At 54.2% G+C, this 17,568-nt stretch overlaps 1 protein-coding gene across 1 annotated transcript; it reads left to right on the plus strand.

Annotated features, from left to right (window-relative positions):
* Positions 1 to 14,310: 14,310 nt before the first annotated feature.
* RPL36 (ribosomal protein L36) lies at positions 14,311 to 16,292 on the plus strand. The gene is made up of 3 exons (XM_084276421.1): positions 14,311 to 14,495; positions 15,324 to 15,458; positions 16,162 to 16,292. Exons 1-3 carry the CDS (start codon positions 14,403 to 14,405, stop codon positions 16,249 to 16,251), a joined length of 318 nt encoding a protein of 105 aa, XP_084132547.1. The 5' UTR covers positions 14,311 to 14,402; the 3' UTR covers positions 16,252 to 16,292.
* The last annotated feature ends 1,276 nt before the right edge of the window (positions 16,293 to 17,568 follow it).

Genomic DNA, 17,568 nt, shown 5'->3' on the forward strand with positions numbered 1-17,568 from the left:
ACAATTGGGTGCAAAAGTCACATTTGAAAAAGGAGAAATTACTCTGGAGGTAAACTAAATCAACAATATGTCCAGGTACTGAGATTATTTTTAACCAGTTCCCCCACAGAAGGAAAGATTCCTGAGGTAATCCTAAACTGGTATACCCTGGGGTATGGGCCACTGATGTACCTGGAAGAGCAAAGAATGCTCCACCTGTTGAAGTTGGACTCAAAGAAGGCCAGCAGCCAGTAAGAGTTAAACAATACCCCTTGAAACAGGAGGATAAAGAAGGAATACCAGCAATAGAAAAAATTTTACAATTGAGATTATTGAAAGAATGCGAATCAAATTTTAACACCCCTATGCTGCCTGTCTGAAAACCTGACCGGTCATACCAGGTGGTTCAGGACCTCCAGGCCGTAAACAAAATAACAGAAGACCTTTACTGAGTAGTAGCAAAACCATATACTCTGCTGACTGTATTAGCTCCCAAATTAACCTGGTTTACTGTTTTAAATTTAAAAGATGCCTTCTCTTGTCTCCCTCTCCATGAGGCCAGCCAGAAACTATTTGCTCAAAAGTGGTCAGAAGACCCAGTTTACTTGGACAGTGTTACCAAAGGATTTAAGAATAGTCCTACCATCTTTGGCAACCAACTCGTGAAAGACTTGGAATCCTAGGAAGCCCCATCTGAAGGAGTCTATTAAATTTCTTGGGACTCCAAGGGTATCAGGTATCTAAGAAGTTGGCCCAAATAATGCAGCGTAAAGTGATCTACCTGGGCTGTGAGATTAGCGCTGGACAAAGAACTTTGGGACGGTCTTTCTTAGGAATGTCCAATTTCTTAGGTGGTGCCAATTGTGGATCTATAACTATGGGCTACTTGTGAAACCATTATATGCATTGATAGCTACTTTTCCTTTTCTCTCATGAAAAACAAGGGATTTCCCAGGGAATATTGGCATAAAACCTGGGCCCATATCGACAAGCAGTTGCCTATTTGTCCAAACAATTGGATGTAACTGCAAAGGATTGGCCTGGATGCTTGCAAGAGGTTGCAGCTGTAATATTAAACATACAGGAAGCCCAAAAATTTACCCTGGGCTAGAAGGTGATTGTCCTTTTGTCTCATACGGTATCTGCAGTGCTGGAGGCAAAAGGAGGACATTGGCTTTCTCCTCAAAGATTCCTAAGATATCAGGCTATACTGGTGGAACAGGATGATGTGGAAATCATAGTTACTAACATTGTCAACCAAGCTTCCTTTCTCAGTGGAAACACTAGAGAACCAGTGCATCATGAAGCAACCATTGAAGCACATCATGCAAGTCGCACAGATCTGAGAGATAGCCCTATGGAAAATGGGGAAGACTGGTTCACAGATGGAAGCAGCTATGTCCTGAGTGGTAAGAGACACACGGGATATGCCATAACCACCAGAAAAGAGGTCATAGAGTCGGGACCCTTGCCCATAAACACCTCTGCACAGAAGGCAGAGATAACTGCCTTAGCCTGCACCTTGTAATTGGCCTGAGGCAATATATATATAGACTCAAGGTATGCTTTTGGGGTTGTGCATGTACATGGAGAAATCTGGAAGGAAAGAGGACTATTTAACTCGCAGGGAAGAAACATCAGGCATGCAGAAGAAATTCTGAAATTGCTGGAAGCAGTTCAACTCCCTGAGAAAGAAGCAATCATGCACATTAAGGCACAACCAAAAAGTGAGCTCAGAATTGGAAAGAGGAAATGAGCTGGCGGACAGAGAGGCAAAACAAGTAGCCAAAACAGAGGTAAAAACTGAAGGAGCTCTAGTTCCTGAAGGACGAGTCTCCTTAGAAGGTAAACCAGAATATACCAGAGAAGATCAAAAGCTCATCAGAGATCTGGAAGGGTCATATAATGAGGAAAGGTGGGCTCAAACCCCACAAGGAACACTAATCATTCCCTCCGGCCTGATATGGCATCTGGTAAGAGAAGAACATAAGAAAAGACAAAGGAGGCCCTATATAAACATCTGATTAGAGAAATTGTGGCTAGGTAGGTAACTCAACAGAGTGATCTTTGTCTCCAGACTAATCCAGAAACCAAGCCTAAACCAGAAATGGGCCAGATTGGGAAAGCCCTGGACAACAATGGCAAATTGATTTTACAGAACTCCCAAGGGGTATCGATATTTACTAGTACTAACTGATACCTTTTAAGAAGCGTTCCCAACTAGAACAGCTAAGGCTCGAGGGGTGACTAAGGTTTTAATACAAGAAATAATTCCACTCCAATAAATATTTTGAGAAAATGTCAAGTAATGATGTATTACAGTAAAGGTAAGTGTAGTAAAAGAATTTACTAACCTTCTAGAAAAGGGGGGACTGAATGAAGGGGTTAAAAGGGAATTGGTGCTGCTTAATAGTTGCTGTGATGTTTTACCAAGTGTTATATAAACTAAGCGAAGCATAGGGTCTTGCCTTGTCTTGAGAAAGGTTAGCTCCTGGGGGTTGCTTTGCCAGCCAGCAAGAATGGCCCCTGCAGTTTGGGTAAGAACCAAGAGACTGAGCCTGTGCAGGAACAAAAGGTTACTAGCAGTGATAAAGAGGAGCCATCAGCCTTCATCTTGACGACCACCAACGACCACCACAAGGAGGCAATGCGCAAGCGTAATCAGGAGGAACTTATGGAAATGAGTTCTTGGAACTGATTTTAATAGGAAGCGGGGACAGGTCATGCATATGTATAGGCGTTTGGTGAATGATTGTGTAAGTTGAGACGGTGGGTTGCTGCCTGGCGCGCACGACTGTGGCGGGGTTACCCCCCCCGTGCTGCCCGACGCCGAATAAACATCCCGACTTTACAGTCTTAAAGATTGTGGGGTCTGTTTTCTGCACGTCAAGGCCGCCCTCCGTCTGGCGGGCCCAGGCCGGCCCCGCGCGTTGCGAGGCGCGGGTAGGCCAGGCAGGAAGCTGGGCGCCGGCCGGGGCTGGGCCTGGTGCTCCCGCCGTAAGGCTGCGAGGGGCCGCGGGCGGCCGGCGGGGTCTCTTCTCACACGCGGGCTGCGGTGGGTGCGGGTGCTCCGCGAAGGGCTCCGGTGGCGGGCAGCTGCTGCTCCACGCCGGATCTGAGGGCAGGGATCGCCACACGAGCCAGCCAAGCCGCGGCTGTCACGGGGCGCTGGCGGGGAGCTCGGGAACGGCAGCTAAAATGGAAACAAGCCCGCGGGTGCCTGCGCTGCCTTCTGCGGGCGTTCGCACCGCTCCCGGACCCTCCCCAGCGAGCCCTGACGGGCTGATAGGCGACTCGGCGCCAAACGGCTCCACGGCCGAACTCGGGTTGGGTTTGACTTGAACATCCCAGGGAAACAGAGCAGAAAATAAGACTACAAATCCCAGCGAGCCGCGGCGCCGCGCTCGCCGGGGAGGTCGGCTCTGCCCGCGGCCCCCTGGGGCCCGGCCCCTCCGTCCTGTCCCGCCGCCGCCCAGCCCCGGCCCCGCGGCCGGGTTTGAATTTTGGCGCCTCTCTGCAAACGTAAAGTAACCGCTGCTGGCCCGGCTCCAGCCCCAGCGCGGTGCCTCTCGCCAGAGCTCCCCCCACACACACACATACAAGCCGTATGTCATCGCCATCGCTGCCGCCTTCCCCCGGGCAAGGCAAAAGGCGTTGGAGCAGCGAGCCGTGCACTTGGAATGAACTTTTTCCTCTCTCCCAACACCCAGAAATTCTTGGAAGCCCGGTTACAAACTTCGGCTACGTTAAGCCAGGGAAAAGAAACATTTCAGGAATGCCGAAAGCCTCTGCGAAGCGTTTCTGGCTTAGCTCCTTTCTTCTCTCGTGATGTGATGTGATTCTCTGCTGTCGTTATTTTCAAAACTGTTTTAAACCCTTTGCCCAACTTTGGGTGATCACATAACCCAGACGTAAGTCCCCTTTAGGCACGAAGTTTAGCTCAAACTCCCCCATTATTTTGCCTTTCAAATTTTTTTTTTGGATAACAGCTTAGAAACTGTTATCAAAGCTTTGGATGCTTTGAGGGGTTATTTTCCCTTCTGATGGTATTCATTGTTTTCATTGTGTTATCAACTGTGCTGCAGTAAAATCTTTTTTTTTTCCTTTTCTTTCCCTAAACACACTTCCTGAAATCTGCCTCAGTAACAGTATTTCTACATTTCCCAAAGCTGTTTCTGTAGCAGTAACTGTAACACTCACACACTTGAATCCTTGGGCTTCCCTGCCTCTTAACATCTATGTTCACTTTCCCTATCGGATAAATAGAAGATAGCAGTTTGGGGGTGGGATGGGGAGAGGAAAGTATCAAGGGAGGAGAGCCTGCGAGGCAACTGCCTTTTGCAGGGAGTACAATGTGTGCTTCAGTTGTGCAATTGCCATCTGTTCATCTTTTGCATCACTCCGATGACTCTACAGAACTGGAGTCAGCCTTGTCTCTCAATATTTAGCAATTAGCTTTTCATGAAGGACCTTGACAGTTCAGTGCTACCTAAACCAAGTTTTATACTAAACTCCCTCTCTGCTCACACACAGTACACCTGATTTAACATCGTGTTAAACATCGTGTTTTTACATCGTGTTTAACAAAGGGCCAAGCTGGGGATGTGTCAGCCTGCCCTGGCTGGGGTGGCAGAAGGGGCCGCAGGGCAGTGCTGTGCTGTGCTCACTGGGCTTTCCAGTTGGGACCTGTTCAGAGCACGCCTGGGCTCTTCCCTCACCCACTCCCCGGGTTTACTCTGCCAAGCCGAGCAGAGCAGCAGGCTGGTGCACGTGCAGGTTTCACCCTGGTTGGTAGTCAGGAACGTGGAAGCACCCCGGGCTCAGTATCAGAGCTCCAGCTCAAATATATTTGCAATAGATCTTACTGTCTGAGTAGGGTAAGAATCGATTTTGGGGATGTCAGAGAACAGAGGCAGCAGTGGTAGGCTCTGCCCAGCACCGGGGAGCTTCTCCTGTCAGGTAAATGCAGAGAATACTCACAGTACGTAATAAAGACCAAGGAAAACCTCATGTAGGTACCCTGTGATGCAAAGCATCTCCTCAGTCATTGACCAGTTTCCTGTACACTTGGGTGTCACAGATTTCATAATGACTCCGACATTTTCATGAATCTGGGGGTGCAGGATTTCCACTGCACCTGCCTTAGCTTCTCAGCAGCTGCAGCCATGCCCTCCCCTGTCTCGTTCTACGCTTTATTATCTGTAGGTCTTTAAGAGCAGGATTGTTTCTGTCATTTCCACAGTTGCCTTAGCTTCCCCTCTGCCTCGTGTTCCCTATCACATGCCTGTCAGCGTTTAATCGATTGTCTCAGATACTTTCATTAACTTCAGACAAGGATTATACACTTTCCTATTGGTCCAGTTTCCATCCAGCTCAGCATTAGGGCTTAACAAATTGTGAGCAATGACTGCAAGTCTGGAAGATGTACTTAAACCTCAGCATGGATTTCTGCTCTAGAATTTCAGCTTTCATTGGATAATATTGTTTCCAGCAGTGTCAGGACAGAAAGCACCAAAGTAAGCAGAGAAAATGGATAGTATGCCATGTGTCATGGAAGAGACCTTCCTCATCTGCTATGGGAAGGTTTGCTAAGAGGCGTGTAAAAAGGGGAAAGAGGAACACAATGCACAGCTGTGGGTGCAAAGCAAACAGCAGAGCAGGGCCAAAACTGGCCCCCATGTAGAACAAGGAATTTTTTTGAGACAAGACACTACACTGTAATGTGTAGAGGGGGCATTTGTTGCTAATTCCTTGAACAATAATACTCCCCCACTCCAGCATGTACCTCCTCACTAAGGCAGATTTCAACCTGGATCGCAGCGGGGGAGTGCTAACCGAGCCTGGGAAGAAGTCAGATCTGTGCTTAGGTCTGTTCACTCGTTTGTGGCAGGGAAGCAAGTGACTCATTGTCCAGGGAGCCTGGGTAACCCTTTAGCCTTGTACTGGAACCAGACCCTGGTCTTACGTGACCAGAAAGAAATGGGAATTTCATTTAAAACTCCTCTTGTCTTTGCCCCCATCTGAACAGAAAAGTGGCAGAGGAAGGAGCTGAGGAGCCAGTGCTCAGGGCTCCTCGACTTGCTACAATTCCACTTTTGCTTACACCACCACATGCCACAGAGAGCCATATCCATCGCACGAGCAATGGAGAAGTACCACTCATTCACAGCCTTTATCAGGCGAAGGAAGCATGGTTGTGTGGAGCCTTCAGTGTAGCATTAGCTACTGAGTTTTATTCCTGTGCTGACATGGATTTCTTGGCAATGAAATGCTGTGGGAACACCACTGGGAACTGCTGAGGTGGCCAGGTAGGAAGGGTATCACCATTTCCTTCTAGCCAGGCTGTTGGCAGCTCTGGAGTCTGTGGAGACGGCGCCATGGGCATTCATGTGCATAACTAGCTGCTATTTATATAGGCAAGCAGCAAAGGTAATCTAAGATCAAGGAAGGGATTATTCATACCGCCTTTCATGAAATCCCAGGCCAGCAATCTCTAACATTATGAGTTTTGACTTTCACATACAGAGCTGAATTTCATTCTAGTTGTACATCCAGGGACCCAAAGATAAAAGACTCCTCTGCAGCCTGCCAGGGTAGCCCCAGGTTGTCAGCGCTCCCTGGGAACACAAGGAAGCCCCTAATCTTTTAGCCATTTCCAGTTTGGAGTGGAGCAGAGGAGGGTGGGGACTGGCTCCCAAACGCAGTTCAGCAGAGTTCACAAAGCTCCTTTATCAGCCAGGAGCCGTCCCAGCTCTGCTCTGAGGATCCCTGGGCTGGGGCTGTGGGAGGGCAGTTCGCACCCCTCCTCCCTGTTATTGTACAAAACCCTGGCACCGGTTGCTAATGAAAACAAACCCCCGTGGTTGGTTCAAAACAACGTTTGGCGCCTGATTTTCAAACCCGCAGCCCAACTGCAGCTGGCCCGGTGCCCGTCACCATGGAGCCGCTGACATACTTCCCGCCAGCAGCTGAGGTAACCTGCTGCGGCCCTCGGCCCTCCCTGCGGCCCTCGGCCCTCCCTGCGGCCCTCAGCCCTCCCTGCGGCCCTCGGCCCTCACTGCAGCCCTCAGCCCTCACTGCAGCCCTCAGCCCTCCCTGCAGCCCTCAGCCCTCCCTGCGGCCCTCGGCCCTCGCCTCAGCCGCTGCCGGGGGCTCCTTGATTCGTTAAACAAACAAACAAGCTCACCCCACCACCACGCCCCGCGCCCCTGCGATAGGAGCTCAGTTTTTAGCCAAGAAATCCTCTTTTAAAAGATAATTAGCCGCGCTGCAGCGTGAGGAACGCTGCTTACACCGGGGAGCAGCGATTCCCTGAGACCGAGCCACTGCTGAGGCTGGAGTTCCCAGGGGTGGATGTGTGTGAAAGGGAGAAGACAGGTCTGTGGAGGTAGAGGGGTGTGCACAGGACCAGTGTCTCCTGTGCTCATTACCTGAGCGATGCAGGAGAGGAGAGGAATGCTTCCCGCAGCGTGCTCCACCCAAGCTCTCAAAGTATTTTACAAAGGCTCACTTATCAAGCTTAATAATGATCTTGTGACAAAATTAAGATGACCGTGAAGATTACTCAGGTATTATCTATATCTCTGGAGCTTCACAGAGCAGCTCGGAGGACCTGGTCCTACCAGTGCATCTGTCTCACTGGAAAACTTTTTTCCCAGTCCACAGCTGGTGAGAAGAGTGACGAGCTGGAGCGCAGGTTGTGGGGAGCTGCATGTCCTTAACGCTCCGACTGCCATGAACCCGCAACAGGGCCCCATTCCCTGTCTCCAGTGTACGCCTGTACAAAGCAGGAGACCCTGTGCCACGCTGCTGTCCTGCAGCCTGTGCTGCAGACTGAATTTGGAAGGCCAGTGACATCACATCACTTTTCCCTCTACCCCCAGCACACTGTGGGTGGGTTGGTGCAACAATCAGATGTTTTGGCAGCAGCAAGAGATTTGCTTGGGTGGAGTAAATGGGCAGGAGCTATAGCAAATGAGGAGAAGCTTTAGGTTGAGGGAGGTATTTGCAGGCTCCCTCCACACTGCTAAGCTCCATTTCTGGGTATGAGAATACAGGAGCTGTGTAGGATTTCGTTTGGTTTCCAGTGTGCATTTTACATCCTGCATGTAAAAGAAAAATCAGCTTCAGAGTGGCCCTGCATGGGGCAGTGGCCATGAAACCGTGGGGAGAAACCATGGGAGATGGAGAGATGCTGATGCCCCTCTGCCCAAGCACAGGAATTGTAACGCTGAGCCTGTGCTGACTGAATCTCTGAGCTCCCCCAGGTGCAAGAGATTATATGGAACTCCAAGGAATGCAGAGAGTGACCGAGTGAGCTCCAAGTATTGGGCTTCCCAAGCTGCAAGGAACTAATACAGGACATAAATTCACTACCTGACAGTTCTTCCATGTGAACCAAAGAGTTCTCCCACCACACACTGGGGAACATTGCCTCAGTTTACCAGCACAGTGCCCACCTCTGTCGCTCTCAGTAGCGTGGACAGATGCTCTGAAGTGGTCTGTGATACTGCCATCCTAACCGACTCAGGCTTCCATCAGTCTCTGAGGATTTACTCACAAATAACAGAGGAAGTTGCCCCAGGCATAACTCCCCTGCCACGGTCTGCACAGCACAACACAGATGTGTGCGGCCCCCGTGGCACATGTGGATGTGCTCTTGATGCCTCCTTAGGGTGCAGCACCCCTGTGGTGGTTGTCTTGGAGAGTGATGTACCTGCAAACACCCTCCTGATGTGTGAGAGCTGGGCTCTGCTCAGCTTTAAGCAGTGAGATTAATCTGGGATCTGCTGGATAATAAGTAATTGAGAAACTGTTATGCAACTGCTGCTGGATTTGTGTTTTTGTAACCCATTTGGAATGGGAGCCTGGGAAGTGCCAGGGACCTGCAAACCGCTCAGGGGCCTCAGGTATGGGGGGAGGCAGAGAGACCTGGGCCTATGGGGAGGGGAGGCTCTGGGGGGGTGAGGTGGGGAGTGGAATGTGTGTGGTTGGCAGCTTATAGAGACATCTCATTCGAAAGGCAGTGAAGAGTTAGGTCAGAGGAGCGTCAGCGCAGGGGGACACCCTGGACACCGCTGACTTCATGCAGCTGAGCCCACACTTGCAGGAATTGGCAGGCTGATGGCTGGAGGTGAATCTATCAGCGTTATCTCCTGTGCCTGGATCATGCTGGTCTGAACTGGTCTGGAGGGGCAGAAGCTCTGATCTTGCAAGCCAGCCACGTTTGCCCATGGCAGAAGAGAACTGGCTATCCCCTGCTGCACCCCCTGCTCAGCAAATACATTTGGATGGTAGGTCACTGGTTCTGGCACAGCAGCCACCCCACCCCACCCCGTCTCTCAGGGGCAGCGGGTGGGGTCTGCAGCACTGCCCTGAGCCCAAGGGGAGAATACCTCCACCCTGCATCTGGCAGGAGCTGGGAGCCCTCCCAGTGCAGCAGCTGGGCACCTCAGGTCACTCAGCCAACCTCAGCACATCTGGCTGCATGACCAGAAAGCAGGACTCCCCCATCGAGAAAATCCCGGGTGAGGAATCTACACTTGCACAGGCTGCTGCTTCGCCCTCTGCCCTCTCTCTGTCTCTACAGATCCCGTGAACTCTCATTACTTTTTCATTCAAGTAGTTTTCTCCTCCCCACCCAGCACATTTCTCTATTGGTGTCAACAACAGGCAGCGCCCTGGCCACACCAACCAATCCATAACCATGTTTCCTGTTGGTTCTTGCCAAAAATGCCTTCTAAGGTAAAAAATAGCACCAGCTGCTTTCTCCAGGACTCTCCTGTTTGCACGTGTACATGGAAGGACAAAACCTTCCTTGGAAGGTTACCCCATTACTCCCTTCTTCTCATGGAAGTCTTGCAGGGTTGTCTCTGCAATCCTTGGCCTGTTGATGGGTCTTCTTCCAAAAGATCTCACTTTGGGAAGAACCTCCCACTTTGCAGCCTGCTCATCTTCCTCAACTCTTGTTGTTTGGAATGGAAAATACCGTCTTTGGCCACTTTGGGTCACCTCTCCTGCTTGTGTCCCCCTCCCAGCTTTCTGGGTGCCTCCCTGCTCGTTAGCAGGGCAGGATGAGAAGGTGAAAAGTCCTTGACTGCTTGGAACAGCTAAACCAAGCGTGTGTTATCAGCACTGCTCCCGTCTGGACTCCCACACACAGCGCTGTGCCAGCTAGCAGAGAGAGAATTAACTCTGCCCTGGGCGAACCCAGGAACTCCAAACCTCCGTCTGAACCTTGAGGTCCCCACAGGTGCCACTGAGATGCCGCTCTGGGCTCCGGCCTCCCCCTGGAAAGCTGCTTCTGGCTGGGACAGCCCAGGACCCCCCCAGCACAGACAGATGGGGCTGAGCTCTGCCCCGAGGCGCAGTGTGTCCTCGCTGACACCATCCAGCCTTCTCCCTCACGCTGCAGTGACACTCAACCAGCTCACCAAGGAACTGGGCCATGGGCTCAGCCCCAGGGAAGCCATTCGTGTCCCTACGGCGTTCAGCCATCGCACAGCACCGGCCGCCTCCTCCGTGACACATCACACGGTAACTCGAACAGGGATCGTGTTCATCCAGAGCAGCTGATCTTCAGGGAAGCCCCATCAGCAGCGGGGTGGCAGCAGGGACTGGGGGGGGATTGTCCCCCTCTGCTCTGCCCTCCTGAGGCCCCAGCTGGAGTCCTGTGTCCAGAGCTGGGGCCTCAATACAAGAAAGATGTGGGACTGTTGGAGAGGGGTCAGAGGAGCCACAAAGATGGTCAGAGGGCTGGAGCAGCTCCCCTACGGAGAGAGGCTGAGGGAGCTGGGCTGGGTCAGCCTGGAGAAGAGAAGGCTGTGGGGGGACCTCATTGCAGCCTCCCAGTCCCTGGAGGGAGCAGAGGAACAGGAGGGGAATCAGCTTGTTCAAAGGGGAGATAATGGCAGGACAAGGGGGATGGATTGAAGCTGAAGGAGGGAAGGTTTAAATTAGGTATTAGGGGGAAGTTCTTTCCAGAGAGAGTGGTGAGGGGCTGGAACAGGCTGCCCAGAGAGGGGGTGGGTGCCCCGTCCCTGGGGGTGTTCAAGGCCAGGTTGGATGGGGCCCTGGGCAACCTTGTGTAGCTCCAGGCCTGGAGGTTGGTGTCCCTGCCTGTGGCAGGGGGGTTGGAGCTCTGTGATCCTTGGGGTCCCTTCCAACCCAGACCATCCTATGATTCTATGATTCTAAGTCTGTGGGCCTGTAAATGGGCTCTGCGCCCCAGCAACCACAGCAAGTAGGAAAGGAAGGTAAGTCACTGTGATCCTACTGAAAGCTGTGCTGGCACAGGGGAGGAGCAGGGTGTGATACAGCAGTACAGCAGCTGCAGGGGAAACCAAGGTCTTCTTCTATATGATTCCCTACAGGAAGGCAGAAACTTTGCTTCTCTGAGGCAAATAAAGGTTGTTTACCCAAACATGTCCTTCTCACTTGGAAGTGATGAACAACATACAAGGGAGACCAACGCTGAGGAACCTGTCATTGCAGAAGTAGATACAAAACTAAAGCACTCCATTGCGTGGCAACGGAGATGAAGGAGATTAGGCCAGACTCTAAAATCCGGGTGTTGTGAACCCCAGTGCAGCCCCAGAAGGGTTAAATCCTTCCCTTCAGCAGAGGGAAGCAGCCTGCCTGAACCAGCAGCTGCAGATGGTTCCTCTGCTCAGGCAGAGCAGTTGGTTGGACTGGCCAGGTGGCTGAAAACCCCTGTTCAGCAGAAGCTCCAAGGAACAGGCAGGGTTGTTTTCCAGCTTTTCCTCGAGCAGGTGGACGCAGGAACAGATGCTGGTCTGTGGCAGCATGGGTGGCAGGTTTAGCAGTGCACCTGTGCTCTAAAAGCAGCATTTGCATAAAACATTTGAAAGACACAAGCCTTCCCTGTTCCTCGTAGGGATAGCAGGACTGCTGCAGGGTTGTCTGCCTCTCCTCTCTCTTTCTGTGGCTTCCCTGTGTGGGTCTGTATGTCCATGTGCACGTGCTGCTTCCGAGGGCTGGCCATGGCTCGTGAGGAGCAGCTGATGCCCTTGCCTATGGGGTGATGTGGGAGGATTTACCCTACTACTTCCTCTCCTGATTTTGGTGGTAGAGGCTGTTGGCTTCTGATTTTGCTGTGGAAGGTCTTTCAAGCTACCAAATACTGGGAGATACTGTCTGGACCCCAGTTTATTTGCCAAGACCAGAGCTTTCTTTGAAGTCAGGGTCAGATTACCTCAGCTGGAAGAACCAAGGACCTATGTGAAAACTGCCATACGATGGGCAACGCAGTTTGTTTGGGTTAAAAACATGCTTAACCCTAATAAGCCACCACCAAAGAACATGGGCAGGATGTCTCATTGCCTCGAAGCAGAGCTTTAAAACTTTGGAGAGAGACAGCAAGCCCTGTGGTAACTCTCTAGTAGGAGGCAGCCAGAGGTTACCCTGGCCAGGCTGAGATGATGCCACACATTCCTGTGCTGAGGCTTGTTGCTCTGGTGAGAGAGGGCTGTTTTAATTAAAAGATGTAGCAGAGGGGACTCTGCAGTGATCTTCACTTCCTTCCCAAGAAGCTCAAGCAAGGAAAGGCCTTGCAAGGAGGCCCTTGGCTGTGATGACTCCCCAGACAGCCCCATGACACGCCAGGGACTCCTCCGCCTCCAGCATCCTGCCAGCAGAGGCTGGATGGAGCCCTTCCCTAGCTCTCTCCTGCCCCTCAGATGGGGCAGTGGAGCAATGGTGGCAGCTACTGCCCAGTGCCCCAGCAGCGCCAGCACTGCCCTGTGTGCCGCCCAGAGAGGCTTTGCTCATAGTCACAAGTTTCAGTCTGACAGACACAGCCACTTCTCAGCTGGCAGAGAGGGATGTCACTGCTTCTGCTTGTCCCCACATCCTCTTTTCAGGGCCCTGCTCTATCTTGGTGCGGGGGGGTATTTCCATCCTGCACTGAAGGGACCTGCTGCAGAGCTGTTGCGTGTGAGGAACCCCGTGCAGGGAATTTGGCTGGTTGCTGTTGTAATTATTTCCTGGAAGACAGCGGGGCTGCATCGCTTGGGGAGACACCCTGTGTGACCGTGTGCCATCGAGCTCACGAAGCACAGAGCAGACCTCAGTGCAGAGCCAAACTGCCCCGAGCCCTGCAGGAGTGAATGAGGCTTTCAGGTGTCTGAGGTTCAGAAGCCAGTGCACTGGCTGCTACGTGTGGTTTTGTTAATTAACATCAGGCCTCTGGAAGTGGCCTGGATTTAGGGATGAGGCAGAGCCTGGCTCCTGCCCGTCTTCCCCATGCCCAGACCTACCAGCCTCCCCGTGTCTGCTGGCTCACAGGGTGACCCATGCTGTTTGCTACAAGACACCTGGCAGAAACACACTGCTACGGCTTGGCAAACACAAACAGCTGCAGCTTAGAATCACAGAACCATCGACTTGTCTCTGCTGGCAGGGACCTTTCAGATCACAGTAACCTGCCAAACCCACCACTAAACCCTGTCCCTCAGCACCACATCTGTCTTTTAAATCCCCTCAGGGATGGAGACTCCACCTCCCCCCTGGGCAGCCTGTTCCAAGACCTCACCACCCTCCCTGGGAAGAAGTTTTCCCCAACATCCAATGGAAAACTCCCCTGGCATAGCTTGACACCATCTCCTCTTGTCCTGTCCCTTGTCAGGAGGGGGAAGAGATCAGCCCCCGCCTCTCCACACCCTCCTTTCAGGTAGCTGTAGAGACCCATCAGGCCTCCCCCAGGCTAAACAACCCCAGTTCCCTCAGATGCTCCTCACAGGAATGTGCTCCAGGCTCTTCACCAGCCTCATCCCCCTCCTCTGGCCACGCTCCAGCCCCTCAGTGTCGTTTCTGTAGTGAGGGGCCCAGACCTGAGCGCGGCTCTGGAGGGGCCTCCCCAGCGCTGGGGGGACAAGGACATCCCCAGTCCCACTCCCCACACTGCGAACACAGCGCCGGCCTCGGGCGGGGCCCTCGAGAGGCGCCGTGTGGCGGCGCTGGGGCTGCACACGGGCCCTTCCCGCCCGGAGCCGCCGCGCTGCTGGGCGCCGGAGCTGAGGCCGCGGGGTTGCCCGGCCCCGCGAGCTGCTCGGGATGCCGGGGCCGGGCGGCAGCTCCGAGCGCCGCGAACACCCAACTGCTCCTGCGCTCGCCTCCCCTGCCCCGGGGGGTGGTGGGGGGGGACCACGGGCCTCTCAGGGCGGCGGCCCCAGGGCCGGACCGGCGCCGGGCCTGGCCCTTCCTGAGGCCTCCGGCGGCGCGGTCCGCCCTGCCCGCAGGGGCCGCCCTCCCCACGCAGCTCGGCGGCGCCCCCGGCCGCCCGGGAGCGAACAGGAAGAGGCGCCGTCCCGGCGCTCCCCGCGCGTTCGGCCTTTCCGGCGCGGAGCCATCAGCGAGAGGCAGCCAGGCCGGGCCGGGCCCGGCGATCCGCGTCCATCCGCGCCATGGCGATCCGCTACCCCATGGCCGTCGGCCTCAACAAGGGCTACAAGGTCACGAAGAACGTCTCCAAGCCCAGGCAGTGCCGCCGCCGCGGGGTGAGTGTGCGGGGAGGCGCCGCGGGGCTCGGGCCGGGCCCAGGCGCCGCTGCAGGACCCCGAGGGGCGGCCCCGGCGGGGGGGTGGGGGCGGCAGGAGGATCCGGCCCCGCACGGGCTTGCGGCGGTGGCCCAGCGGGCCGGGCCGGGCCGGGCCACCGTCTGCAGCAGCCGTTGGGGTGGCAGCGGGGGGCGGTGGGGGCTGCGGAGCCCCGAGCTGCGGCTGGGGCCGGCAGGACCCTGTGGGGTCAGCGAAAGCCTCGGGCCGTGGGGGCGGCTGCGCAGCCGGTTGTGGGGGAACGGGCGGGACAGCGCAGCCTGTAACAGGAGGGCGAGGTGGGAGCGTTTCAGCCGCAGCCTGAATTGAGGTGGAGGGAGAGAGGGTTGGGTGATGGATGCAGTGGAAGGGGTTAGGACTGTTGTTTCCCGGGAAGCAGACAGGGAAACAACAGGCCTAACCCCTTCCACCGCCCCCCCAAGCCCCCCAAGTGTTAATCCCACTCAGTGTCCGTGTTAACGCTGCGTGAGGCGGTGCCCTGGTTCAGCTCTGATGTCTGAGGTGTGGATCAGTGAGCACCTGGATGTCTCATGGTTCTGCTCTTTCCAGAACCACCAGCCTGGGCTGATCTGTGCAGGGCCCAGCTCTGTGGCTGGGACGAAGCGATTATTCCCCCTCATCCAGATCACTGTGCTGCGTGGCACCCACCAGGGGATCGTGCTGGTTTGGGGGCCTCACCCCCGAGTTTGCCCCGACCCCTCACAGTCAGTCTGGGTACTGAACACTCACATGTGTTGTGACCTGTGTGTTCTCCCCCTTCCCTTCCTCCAGCGCCTGACCAAACACACCAAGTTTGTGCGGGACATGATCAGGGAGGTGTGTGGCTTCGCCCCCTACGAGAGACGTGCCATGGAGCTGCTGAAGGTTTCCAAAGACAAACGTGCCCTCAAGTTCATAAAGAAACGGGTAGGTGGATCCGAGCCCTGGGTGAGGACGGCAGGTGCTGTGTGCTGTGGGGTGGCAGACACTCTGCTGTGGCATGGCAGGCACTGTGTGCCATGGTTACTTCATGTTTTCTGCCCTGCCCCAGGAACACTTTGCTTTGAGTTACTTTTATGGTGGTTTGGGAAGTTACTGGGCTAATATGGGAGGGAGCAGAGGGAATGTTCCTTGGGTGGGAGAGGGGGGGTGGGTGTAAAGGTTCTTACCCAAAGAGGCTGTGAATGAATAATCCAGACTTGCTGTTTTGTTTGTGTGTTACTCACAAACCTGTGTGGGGAGGAGGGTGGGTGGAAGCCTCCAGCTGACTCAAGATGGGGTTTGAAAGCAGCTTGTGCCTTGCCTGAATAATCCTTGATAGAGCAGTGGAGATGGGATGGGATGTAGCTCCTGGCTGGCCAGTTGAGCTGGATGGGCTCCCAGTCTGTGTTCACTGGGATTTGACCCTCCTGCCTGCTTTTTGAGTGAAGCATCTTCAGGGAGTGCCTGGAGCAGCTGAGAAACGTGCCCTGTTAGGTGTTCAAAAACAGGGTAGATGAGGTGCTCAGGGATCTGGTTTAGCACAGGATGGGAATGGTTGGACTTGTTGATCTTCAAAGGTCTCTTCCAACCCTGTGATTCTGTTCTCTGTGGGTGGGTGCTGACCGGGCTCCTCTCCTCTGCCCCACAGGTCGGCACTCACATCCGGGCCAAGCGAAAGCGGGAGGAACTCAGCAACGTCCTGGCAGCCATGAGGAAAGCTGCTGCCAAGAAGGATTGAGTTGTACAGGCTGGAACTCAATAAACTCCTTTCTCACAGAAGTGGTGTAGTGAGTGCTGGTGGTGGTTGGGGATTGGGGGGCTCCTGGGGATGCTGAGGGACTGTGCTACGAGACCCTCAACTGGGGCAGTCTGCAGCTTGCAGTGCTTTATTTTACCTGTAGCTGGAGCTGCCCAGGCTGGAGCTGCTGCTACAGGCCTGTGATACACTGGAGAGCAGGATTTCCCCCTGGGCAGGGCAGTGGCCTCAGTTACCTCCCAGTGCCCCAGCTGTTTCCAAACCCAGACAGTGGTGAGGGAGGAAGCAGGTGGGCAAAAATCACTGCTGACAGTAGTAACTCTGCACTCACTCCTGTGGGACTTCAGCCTTGGGCAGCTTTGCTTGTTCACGTTTCCCCTTCACCCCCTGCTTCCTGCAGTGGGGCATCAGCTCAGGAGGGAAGGACAGTCAGTCAGAGCTCCCTGAGCTTCAGCAGGATGATTCTTTATTCCCCACTAAGGGCCATCTTGCTGTGAGACAGCACAAGCCCCGTTCTTCCTGCCCAAGGATCAGCACTTGAACGAGACTCCACGCAGCTTGCTCTTCCCCTGCTTGGATTCAGTTCTTCCAGCATTTGCCCCAAGGTGAAGTAGGTGGGTTCTCTGGCTCAGGCCTGTCCTTACAGCTGCACAACAGCCATGCTAAGACACTTGAACCCTTGTTTCCTCTCTGGATGTAGGGAAGCTGCTGCAGTGGCAGAGACAGGCACTGGGTGCGGCACTGACTGCTGGGAACGTGCACAGGGGCTTTGAGTCAGGGTTCCCTCTAAGCCTGGAGCTGGCTGTGACTGTACAACCTGAGAATTCATGTGGAGAACCCCTTCCCTCTGCAGCTGAGGGCTGCTCTGCTCCGCTGTCCTGCAGGTTCAACGTCCCCTCCAGCCCAGCACAGGCTCATAAGCTGAGAGGGAGAGCTTTCTGAGGGCTGCTGGGGTTCATCAGCAACGCTGTGAGTCACAGCCCAGCTCTGCTTGAGACTTAAAACATTTTCCTAAGTGGTGTGGAGTTGCATGGCAGGGTTCTGATGGAGGAGGGGGGCTGCAGGGCTGGATTCTGCAAGGAGCAGTGAGAAGCTTCCCCCAGGCCTGACAGAGCCAACACCAGCTGGGCTCAAGGCTGGACTCAACGCTGACCAAGGCCAAGTCTGTCAGCGATTGTCACAGCACCTCTGGAAATCGAATTTGAGAGGAAAAAACCCCCAGCAGCTGCTTTTTTCCCCCCAAAGAAGGGAGTGAGAAGACGTGAGGAGCTGTGCAAGACACCAAGGTCAGTGCAGAAG

The sequence above is a fragment of the Gallinula chloropus genome, assembly GCF_964237585.1.
Source record: "Gallinula chloropus genome assembly, chromosome: 28".
NCBI classification, from domain to species: Eukaryota; Metazoa; Chordata; class Aves; order Gruiformes; family Rallidae; genus Gallinula; species Gallinula chloropus.

Excerpts from the sequence above, each read along its gene's own strand:
- RPL36 (XM_084276421.1), top strand. The coding sequence starts at position 14,403 with ATGGCGATCCGCTACCCCATGGCCGTCGGCCTCAACAAGGGCTACAAG. Across the intron at positions 14,496-15,323 it reads GGCAGTGCCGCCGCCGCGGG|CGCCTGACCAAACACACCAA; the intron begins GTGAGTGTGCGG and ends CCCTTCCTCCAG. Across the intron at positions 15,459-16,161 it reads TCAAGTTCATAAAGAAACGG|GTCGGCACTCACATCCGGGC; the intron begins GTAGGTGGATCC and ends TCTGCCCCACAG.